Genomic DNA, 11,226 nt, shown 5'->3' on the forward strand with positions numbered 1-11,226 from the left:
ACAGAGATGATAAAATGTAAAAAAGAAAGAAAGCAACAGATGGAGCTGGAGAGATGGCTCAGAGGTTAAGAGCCCTGGCTGCTCTTCCAGAGGTTCTGAGTTCAAATCCCAGCAACCACATGGTAGCTCATAATTCTCGCTATAAGGAGGTCTGGTGCCCTCTTCTGGCCTGCATGCATGCAGTGTATACATAATCTTAAAAAAAAAAAAAAAAGCAGCAGATGGGGTGCTGCTGCAGATGGGTGCTGCTCCCTGGGTCTCTCAGGGTTTGCCCTGTCTCCCACCCTCTCTCTGGGCAAGCGCTCACCTTTGAAAAGAGGCTGAAGCATCCCAGGCGGCTCACAATGCAATAAACCTCAGGAAGCCTCTTCCCTTTGCCCCCAGGCTGTTTGGGAGAGAACAGAAGGATATCATGAGAGTTAAGGTCCAGGAAGGTGGAACCCCAATGCCCCGGAGCTAACCTGTCAGTTGTGGAACACTCAGTAAGCCAGGCACTTGCCATCACCCCATTTTACCACTCAGAAGTCTGTTAGATCACTTTAAAAATGCTTATGCCGGGCTGGTGAGATGGCTCAGTGGGTAAGAGCACCCGACTGCTCTTCCGAAGATGCAGAGTTCAAATCCCAGCAACCACATGGTGGCTCACAACCATCCTTAACAAGATCTGATTTCCTCTTCTGGAGTGTCTGAAGACAGCTACAGTGTACTTACATATAGTAAATAAATAAATCTTTAAAAAAAATGCTTATGCCATTTACTTATTTACGTACTTACTTATATTTGTGTGGGTGTGTACATGTATACCACAGCACATATGTGGAGGTCAGAGGACAACTTGCAGGTCAGTTCTCTCTTTCCCAGAGCAAGTCAGACACTCTGGAGCCGGAGTTATGGACGCCTGTGAGCCTTCAGGTGCATTCTGGGTACCAAATCCAGGCTCTTTGCAAAAGTCACAAGTGCTCTAAGCCCCTAAGCTGTATCTTCAGCCCCTGTGGGTCCTGAGAATCAAACTCAGGTCCTCAGCCTTGGCAGCAAGGACCTATACTCCTGAGACATCTAGCCTGCCCTACTTGTATTCTTTGGGAGGCCCCAGGTCAAGGGTTTAAATGCATGGGTGCCGAATGTGGTCTGAGGACTGCAAGGTCAGAAGGCCTGTTTCCCTGCTTCCCCGTAGCCCCTCCTGCCAATTGTTTGAGACGGGATATCATAATATCATAATCAGTACCCTAAATGAGAACTTATTTCTGAAGACCTTTCTGGAAAATCACTTTAAAGTCATTTTTAAGGGAAAAGGACCAGTCAATCTCAATACTTTAAAGCAACCATTATAACAGGGATTTCTCTCCACTAACTCTCTTTGGTTGTTATCCTTGCTTTTTATCCATCAAGTCAATAAATATTTAACATTTAAAGTGTCACACAGTAGCCACCCCCATCCCTCCTCCATGAAATGGCTGGAGACAGACACCAGGGCCACCGATGACCTTAAACACATTTCTATGCCTGGCATCCTTAGAGGTCAGAAGAGCAAGTCGGATACTCCGGAACTGTAGGTGTGGATGGTTGTGAACCACCAGGTGCGTGCTGGAATCCAAACCCAGGTGTTTGGTTTTTTCTTCTTTCTTTTTTTTTCTTTTTCTTTTTTTTCCCCCCCAAAACAAGAAGTGCTTTAAGCCCCTGTGTCAGCCCTCCCTGCCCCTCCCTACCAGGTTCTGATTTTTAAAAATGGATATTTTTACATTATTTGAATCTTCTCACCAAATATTCTATATGTTCCTATTCAGCAATCAGGGTCTGTTGAGTGATGTTTTATTACAAAGGAAATTTGGCTTGAGCAAAGAAAGATCTTTAATTTGGGAAAAAAAAAAATCAATGAAGTGTTTTCTTTTTATTTCGGTTTTTCAAGACAGGTTTCTCTGTGTAACAGCCTTGGCTGTCCTGGAACTCATTCTGTAGACCAGGCTGGCCTTAGATTCATTCACCTGTCTGTCTGCCTTCTGAGTACTAGGATTAAAGGTGTGCGCCACAATACTTGGCAGTGAAGTGTTTTGTTTTGTTTTTTGTTTGTTTGTTTGGTTTTTGGTTTTTTGAGATAAGGTTTCTCTGTATAGCTCTGGCTGTCCTGGAACTCACTCTGTAGACCAGGCTGGCCTTAGATTCATTCACCTGTCTGTCTGCCTTCTGAGTACTAGGATTAAAGGTGTGCGCCACAATACTTGGCAGTGAAGTGTTTTGTTTTGTTTTTTGTTTGTTTGTTTGGTTTTTGGTTTTTTGAGATAAGGTTTCTCTGTATAGCTCTGGCTGTCCTGGAACTCACTCTGTAGACCAGGCTGGCCTCAAACTCAGAAATCCGCCTGCCTCTGCCTACCGAGTGCTGGGATTAAAGGCGTGCGCCACCACGCCCGGCAAGTGAAGTGTTTTCTAATGATGGAAATAATCACTTCTATCTAAGGAAACCCAGTGTCTTTCCAAATTTCCAAATCAATCTGTGTGTGTGTGTGCGCGCGCGCGCGTGTGTGTATGCGCGCACACGTGTGTGTGCATGTGCACGCGTGTGTATGTGTGTGTGTGTGTGTGTGCGCGTGCGTGCGTGTGATTTGAGACAGGTTAGCCCTGAACTCAGAAGCCTCTTGCCCATCTTCTTCCCTTGTTTGGTACTAGGTTTGCAGGTACACATTACCAGGGCTAGCCTTATCTGTGCTCTTAACTCCCTGGTTAACCTGCCACCACCTGCTCCTTCTCCAGCTGTACAGGTGACATCTGAGTGTCAAGGAACTGGCTCTCTGGGAAGCTCTGGCTGAGTGAAAGGCAGAGAGTACTAACCAGCAGTCTTCGGCAGTAACCAAACCTTCTGCTCCCATCTTCTCCAGTTAAGACAAACGAGAACGTTTCACTGTGGTTGAGAAACACAAACAGGTTACAAAACGTGACAAACCCCAAAGGGACACCCCCTACTGGAGTGATGAAGTAAGCAAGGGGGAAAGGCAGGAGAGGCCACTCAGGCTCCTTGTTCTGACTGCCCATCTCTTTTTGAGACTTGGGTCACCCAGGTAAATGTCAAGGAGGGGGACTGAAAATGTCCTGAGAGGAAATGACTGCCCCACAATTCTGTCACCTGAGGTACCCCAGGGCTTAGCCACAGCTGTTATTCACTACTGTGACTACAGAGAGGGCCCAGGGATGGCTGTTTGCCTCCATTCGTGGAAGGGGAGGATGTGGCTCAGGAGTGAACAGCTGAGGAGAGAACAGGTCTGGGCATTTCTCGGGACGCCTGCAGTGTGGTTCTCTCACAGGAATGTTCACACACAGCCACCCTGAGGCTTGCCTTTCAGACTGCAGGCCAGCTTCTTAGGACACAGCGAGTCTCAAGTACTCAGCATATGAGCCTAATGAGTTGGGCGACTGCTGACGGCCAACACTGGCTCTAAAGCAGAAATGTGAACAGATCCCAATCCTAGCAGAGTCTAGAGAAGCCACTGGAAGGCTTCCCGAGCCCCGTGTGGGTGAGGACAGATGACCGGCTGCTTTCCTAACTTCTCCCAGGTTAGGATTGTATCCGGGAGGTCTGAAGCACACACAGCTCCAGGCTGTGTGGGGGCTTCACAAACGCCCACTTAGAAGGGCACCTTTTGTCTCAGGGAAGTTTTAAAAACCCACAGGGGAAATCTCCAGGCTGGTACCCATCAGGATTGCTTAACTCCTGAGGTACAACCTCTGGACCTCCGACATCCAACTCTCAAACTCGGGATGTGGGCAGGGCTGTTGGAAGCGCTTACCTGGTAAACTCCTGGACAGGAGCCCAGTCCTTGGCATCAGGGAAGCAGAACTGGGGGATAGCCTTCAGCTGGTCCTCAGCCTCTCTCATGAACTTGAATGACTTTTCTAACTGCAGAGAGAAAGATGGGAGAGGGTCACAGACTAAACCCCAATAAGGGACAAAGAGGTAAAGTCTCTGGGTACCCTTCTCTGGCTATGACTACAATTCAGCCACTTCCCGGGGAAGGGTTTGAAGCCTATCTGTGGGCTGTTTTCCCGGAGGCAATCCAACTGTAGTTTGAGAGGGCAATCAGGAGACAGACAATCACATACTTCAGAGAAACGTTCTGATTAATATTCTGGAATACATGCTTCCAGTCTCCTTGGCAGTCCCTTCCAAAGGGCGCTTGTGGATCTGGGAGGTGTGTTGGCCATCAGCTCTTCTGATAGCCAAGGGCGGTAATACTCAGTGACTGTGGACAGCAAGATCACAGTGCACCTCGAAACCAACCGGTCCCACGGCGTCACTGAATGTGGAGCTGGAAGGGAGCTTAGATGTCAGGAGGCCCACACTCTCATTTCGGAAGGAAACATGCCCTGTGATGATGGTAAGTGATTTGTCCTGGTCACACAGTGAGTTTAGAGTGGGGAGGGAAGGTGGCCACGGCGGCTGGTGTCTCTGCCTCCAGCACTCAGCACAGAATCCCAGGCAGTACAGATGGGAAGGAGGAGGATCAACTGAAGTCTAATTTAGAAGTTATAGTTAATGCCATGAAGACCGGGCGTGCTCATGCATCCATCAATAGGAATCTGTTTTCATTTTATAGGTGGGTTTTTTTGTTTTGTTTTTATTCTTTTTTTTTTTTTTTTTAAGATTTACTTATTTATTTATTATATGTAATTGCACTGTAGCTGTCTTCAGACACTCCAGAAGAGGGTGTCAGATCACATTATGGATGGTTGTGAGCCACCATGTGGTTACTAGGATTTGGACTCAGGACCTTCGGAAGAGCAGCTGGTGCTCTTAACCACTGAGCCATCTCACCAGCCCCCTTGTTTTTATTATTTATTAATTTACTTTTTATGTATATGTGTGTGCACCTGGATGTGGTTATGTGCACTTCATTTGTGTAGGTGTCCTTGGAGGTCAGAGGGCATTGCATTCCATGGAGCAGTTCGAACTGGATGAAGGACCTCTGGAAGAGTAGTAAGTGCTCTTAGTCACTGATCCATCTCTCCAGACCTCTGTTTTGCTTTTTTTTGAGCCAGGGTCTCAGTATGTAGTTCAGGCTGTTTTTAAACTCACAAAGACTTTCCTGCCTCAGTCTCAAGTGCTAGGATTACAGGTGTGAGCAACCACACCTGGCTTAATGGAATATTATTAGTGTGACAATGTGGACTCCCAACCTTGAATAAAGGGTCTATTGGACTGTGGGATAAAAGTCATTTCTTAAAAGCATATAAAAAGTCTGGGTATGGTGGTACACCCCTTTAATCTCATCACTGGAGAAGAAGGAAGAGCTCTGAGTTTGAGGCCAGCCTGGTCTACATGGTGAGTCTCAGGTTATCAGGATGAAATAGAGATCCTGTCTCAACATGCAGACATGTACCCAGGCAAACAAGCACTATCCAAAAAAACCCCCAAAAAACAAAATCATCAAAAAAATCTAAATAAGGGCTGGTGAGATGGCTCAGTAGATAAGGGCACCCGACTGCTCTTCTGAAGGTCCGGAGTTCAAATCCCAGCAACCACATGGTGGCTCACAACCATCCTTAACAAGATCTGATTTCCTCTTCTGGAGTGTCTGAAGACAGACAACTACAGTGTACTTACATATAGTAAATAAATAAATCTTAAAAAAAAAATCTAAATAAAAAGGTCCAAGTCTGGGCTATATAGAAGACTCTGTCTTGGGGCTAGAGCGATGGCTCAGCTGTTAAGAGCGGTCTGCTGAGTTCAATTCCTACCAACCACATGGTGGCTCACAGCCATCTATACTGGGATCTGATGCCCTCTTCTGGCATGTAGGCACACATGCAGACAGAACACTCATATACAATATCATATACATTAAATAAACAATTAAAATCTAGAGAGAGAGAGAGAGAGAGAGAGAGAGAGAGAGAGAGAGAGAGAGAGAATCTCAAACCAAACCAAACCCTGGCTGCTTGCTTTACCAGAGGTTCTGAGTTCAAATCCCAGCAACCACATGGAAGCTCACAACCATGAATGGGATCTGATGCCCTCCCTCTTCTGGTGTGTCTGAAGACTGTAACAGTATTCTCACATACTTAAACTAATAAATCTTAAACAAAACAAAACAAAATAAGGAGGCCTGGAATGATCCAGAATGAAAAAAAAAATAAAGCAGATTTACATAAGAAATATTAGGAGCCAGATATACTTCCAACAGAGAAAGACAAGTTAAACAAGGGAGGGCTCCCCACATACCGGGGCACTAGAGAACTTCAAAAAAAATATGCTTCAGAATTTGAACTAAGTGTGTTTTAAAATAAGCATGTTTGTGCCTGGAACATGATATGAAAACCATAGCTACGACTGCAGACTAACAATAGAGGAAACACAGTATGAGGAAGGACTAGAAGCAGAAACAACAGCGTTAGCTGTGGGGAGCTCTTGCAGACCGTGGGTGACTGTTTTCATTATGTCTTCCTGAATTAGCTCTGTTTTCAATAGTGACTTAACTATCCCCTAAAAGGGGTTTTTTAGTGGGAGTCTGAGTCTAAAGGCTCCAGGCAGCTCTAATGACTCAGTAATTAATTCATGACTTAATGCCTTTGTTCTGGAACCCCAATTAAGTGTTACCATGTGCACAGCAATGTGCCGAGACCTGAGGGCAATGCAGAATGACAAGCCACTCCTCACGCCTTGGCGCCTACTGGGGCTCTCAACTGGGCTGTATGAGCCTGTCCCACATGGATCCAGTGGGCAACACCCCAGAACCCAGACAGCCATGCACCGGGGGTTTCAGGAGCGTGTTCCTTAAAGGTGTTGAAGGAAGAGGGTAGGTGCCTGTATGGAGGGCACGTGCCCATGGTTACTTCCATTTACACCATTGTTCAGAACTTAAAGACTGTGCTAGCTAGCCCTTTATGACAAAAGAAGGCTGGCTGGGGAAGGACACAAGCAGGTAGGCAGGCAGGCAGGCAGGCGGGGAGACAGACAGGCAAGCAGACAGACAGACAGGCAGACAGGCAGCAGTCAGGGAGACAGGCAGGCAGGCAGACAGACAGGCAGACAGGCAGGCAGACAGACAGGGAGACAGGCAGGCAGGGAGACAGGGAGACAGGCAGGCAGGGAGACAGGGAGACAGGCAGCAGGCAGGCAGGCAGGCAGGTAGGCAGGTAGGCAGGTAGGTAGATAGGGAGACAGGCAGGCAGGGAGACAGGGAGACAGACAGACAGACAGGCAGGCAGGCAGGGAGACAGGCAGGGAGTCAGACAGACAGGCAGGGAGACAGTCAGACAGGCAGGCAGGGAAACAGGCAGGCAGGCAGGCAGGCAGGGAGGGAGACAGGGTCCAGGCCTTGTAGGGTCTTGCTTTAAATAACAGCCACAAAGCTCAGCATGAATCAAGCTGAGCTCCGACTCCTCCCTTTCTCTGGAGCTCTGGGTTGTACGATGACTGTCATATGCCATCTCCTGACAGCTCTGGCGCAAAAACTCATTCTTTTAGCATACTTCTGTATACCTTCTGAAAGGGCAGGAAACCCTTTCGAGACAGGGTTTCTCTGTGTGGCCCTGGCTGTCCTGGAACTCACTTTATAGACCAGGCTGGCCTCGAACTCAGAAATTCACCTGCCTCTGCCTCCCGAGTGATGGGATTAAATGCGTGCACCACCACGCCCGGCTCTATTTATCTTCCTGATCACTTTGAGACCAAGCAGAATATTGATAAAATGTCTGGATGTAGGTTCTGGTTGGGCCGAATTAGAGTACAGTAGACTCTTTAATGCAGATGTGGAAGCCCAGGAGTCCACAACACTGGCTACATTGTGCAGGCTTTATTAAGCACCCTTTATTTTAGGTGCCATGAAATTATCAGTGGTGTAAGCCACAATACGGCAGGGCTTTCCCCGGCCACATAGAGAAGCAGGATACATGCAAAGAAGATTTAGCTCAAACATGAATTCGATGGCACTTAGGAGTTGTGTGGCTTATGGAGAAAATGCTGAGTCAGGCTGGATAAAGAGCCAGCGGGCGGAACAACAAAGATGATCAGCACCATGACCATAGGGATGTAGGAAGTTCCGTTTGTTTAGTTTTGTTGTTTGTTTTGAAATACGGTCTCATGTATCCCAGGCCTGCCTTGAACTCACTATGTACCCTTGAAGATGGCCTTGAAATTCTGATCCTTTTTCTCTGCCTTCCAGGACTACAACTGTGCACTACCTTGCCCAAGTTATGTGGGATCAGGGATAGGGTTTCTCTATTTTTCTCTGTGTAGCACTGACTGTCCTGGAACGCTCTACGTAGACCAGGCTGACCGCAAACACACAAAGATCCACCTGCCTCTCCCTCTCCCTCCTAAGTGCTGAGCTTACAGATAATATGCCACCACAACTTGGATTATCTTTGCCTGCTTTTGTTGTTGTTTTTGCATCCTTTAATCTGTTTTCCTGGACCCTGTCTGTCAAGTTCCCATTACTAGCTTTTTCATGTTGGCAGACACTCCGTGGGGCTCACTTGGAAGGTTTCAGACCTTAAGCCTTTCATGGACTGCCACCCCTCCCTGAACCCAAGCTGATGGCCATTATGTGGTAGTCCCCGGGTAGACCCCAGGGACCCGTCTCCCCTACCTTCAGAGGAAATTGCTGGGTGAGCTCTGGCACGTAGGCAGCCCCTGCCTGCTTCTTATGCAGAGACACGACCACGAAGTACTCGAAGAGTTGCCTCTCTTGGTACTCAATGAGATCCCGGTCAAGCGATGAGTACCGAGGGGCCTGCTTCAGGCGAGACTTCACATTGACCAGGCGCTGGCTGTGAGCTGCAGAGAGAAAGAAGCCGCGGGCAGGCCTGTTGTGACTCATTTGTCAATGTGGAACTGCTCAGCACTCAACGGCTTATGTAATTCCTAGCTTCAGTACATTGTCTAATCCCCCGAGTCTTTCCACATCTAGCAAATTAGTAGAAAACTCTTTGGCCTCTTGCCAAACTTGTGGGAGGGGTGCCATTCACTTACAGGCCTGGCAACCAAGCAAGGCACAGGACCCAGGCTCAGGACCGGTCAGGGTTAACTAAGCCTTGAGTCAGAAGCTCCATAGGCCTTTAGGGTGGAGACTGTAGGTACCTTCCCCCTTGTTCACTGTTGTGTCTTCACTTTGTGTGATGTTACAATATACAGACCATGGGATTTTCAGAGCTGAGAGCTTTGTAAACATCCTGTGTGATGCACAACAGAGACTCAGCTACCTCAGGACCCCCCTCCCACCTCTGCTCCGGTCAGTTCTCTGCAGTGGGAATGGCCTTGCTGCTCTGCGGTTGGCCCCGTAGGAGATGGAGTCAGAATGAATGAGGGGGGAGCCATTAGGTAGACCAGTCTTGTCACCTCACTTAACACCCAGGGCTGCCCTCTCTGTTCTCTCATGGGGTCTGAGAAGTCTCAAAAAAAAAAAAAAAAAAAAAATTGACTCAGGCTTGGACTAGGATTGCTGAACGCCAGGCCCACAGGCACCAATTGTTTTACCAACTTCATCAGGCAAGCAAGGCGCCAGAGGCTCTGAGAGTTTAAGAGATTGCCTACGGCTCACACAGTCACTAACAAGTGTGGTGCCTAACATCGTCAGGGGCGGAGGAACAGGTGGCTGCAGTACTGTCGCACCTGATCTCTGCACGGGCCTGGCCCACCTCTGCTCACACTTGACACTCGTGTCTTGATCGGCAAGCCTGAGCAGGCCTTGTCTGTCCCTCAGCTGTAGAAAGGAGCCATGTCTATAGCTGCCCAGTCAGCTCATGCACCTGCTCTCCTCACCTCCCAGGCAGCTCACACACCTGCTNTCCTCACCTCCCAGGCAGCTCACACACCTGCTCTCCTCACCTCCCAGGCAGCTCACACACCTGCTTTCCTCANCTCCCAGGCAGCTCACACACCTGCTNTCCTCACCTCCCAGGCAGCTCACACACCTGCTTTCCTCACCTCCCAGGCAGCTCACACACCTGCTCTCCTCACCTCCCAGGCAGCTCACACACCTGCTCTCCTCATCTCCCAGGCACCTCACACACCTGCTCTCCTCACCTTTCAGCTTCTCCTCTGTGTCACTGTCAGACTCACTGTTCTCATCTGTCACTGGAACAAAGAACAAGGAAGAAAGAGGCAGATGTGAGTCCCAGTGCAGGAAACACCCCCCAAACTTCTAAGCCAGAGGTGGTGTTTTGTCAACTAAGTAAAAAGTGTCAGTCAAATTCTGCTCAACTTAATGACTTAGCAAACCGATTAGACTCTGGGTAAGATAGCTCCTTCTGCAGACTACATACAGCAAGAGGCAGGAGACCTCTATTGTAGCCAGGAAGGATGCTGCCAGAGTCAGGTGATGTGCAGCCCTCAGCTGACTTGACGGTAGGCAAGGCAGAGGGAGCCAGAGCATGTGCCACTGAGCTGGCTCCTGGCCCTCTGTCCCAGAGAGAAGAGCAGACAAGAAGCAGCCATTGCTTCCTCCTTGGCGAACTGAGGAAAACAAGGGAAGATGCGGTCTCTAGGAGGGGCGTCTCCCGATTCTAGTGAGGAGGATGGCCCCAGCAGGGTGGGCCAGAGTAGCCTACCTTTTCCTGAGTTGCTCTCCGTGGACTGGGATAGCCTCTTCACCCGTTTCTTTCCTCTCCGGGCTTCATAAATGGCATTGATCCTCAATACCAGCTGCCAGATAGCAGAAGAAAAGCCATCATTACTTACCTTCCCTGGTGTGCATGGCTGCCCAGGTTGATCCTTCTTTCCCAGGATGACTAAGGGAAAGGGGAGGAGGGGACACACTTCCACGGCCTCGTGTCTTCTGAGCATTCTTGCCAACCACACTGTCAAAACACTGAAGCAGGCTGTCCCCACTGCCCTGAGGCCAGCCAGGCCTAGGCCTAAGCACCCCTCCCCGGCTGAGACGCTGGGGAAGGGGGTGTCCTTGGCTCTCGGTATATCACTCAGTTCCCCCTTCTGATGCTCTAACACTGTGATGTCACCGTGGCTTAGGTATTTACTCCCAAAACAAAAGAAGAAAAGGAAAAGACAGTAATTCCCAGGCAGGGTCACTTTGGTAGGAACCATTCCAAAGAATGTTTGAACAGCCCCCAGAACTAGGGGTAGAGGGATGGGTCATTGGTCAAGAACATAGGCTACTCTTAAAAAGGGTCCATGTTCATATTCTCTCTCTCTCTCTGTCTCTCTCTGTCTCTCTCTGTCTCTCTCTGTCTCTCTCTGTCTCTCTCTGTCTCTCTCTCTCTCTCTCTCTCTCTCTCTCTCTC

At 48.7% G+C, this 11,226-nt stretch overlaps 1 protein-coding gene across 2 annotated transcripts in view; it reads right to left on the bottom strand.

Moving 5' to 3' along the window:
• Positions 1–11,226, bottom strand: part of Dennd2a (DENN domain containing 2A) — a 95,693-nt gene that overhangs the window by 21,376 nt on the left and 63,091 nt on the right. For both annotated transcript variants that reach the window (XM_021190113.1, XM_021190112.1), the window contains exons 6-11: positions 10,537–10,630; positions 10,013–10,063; positions 8,577–8,764; positions 3,777–3,886; positions 2,824–2,893; positions 308–385 (exon numbers count right to left, since the gene is read on the bottom strand). In XM_021190113.1, coding sequence (XP_021045772.1) covers positions 308–385; positions 2,824–2,893; positions 3,777–3,886; positions 8,577–8,764; positions 10,013–10,063; positions 10,537–10,630 — 591 coding nt within the window. The remainder of the gene's footprint in view (positions 1–307; positions 386–2,823; positions 2,894–3,776; positions 3,887–8,576; positions 8,765–10,012; positions 10,064–10,536; positions 10,631–11,226) is intronic.

The sequence above is a fragment of the Mus pahari genome, chromosome 2 (assembly GCF_900095145.1).
Source record: "Mus pahari chromosome 2, PAHARI_EIJ_v1.1, whole genome shotgun sequence".
Taxonomy (NCBI): Eukaryota; Metazoa; Chordata; class Mammalia; order Rodentia; family Muridae; genus Mus; species Mus pahari.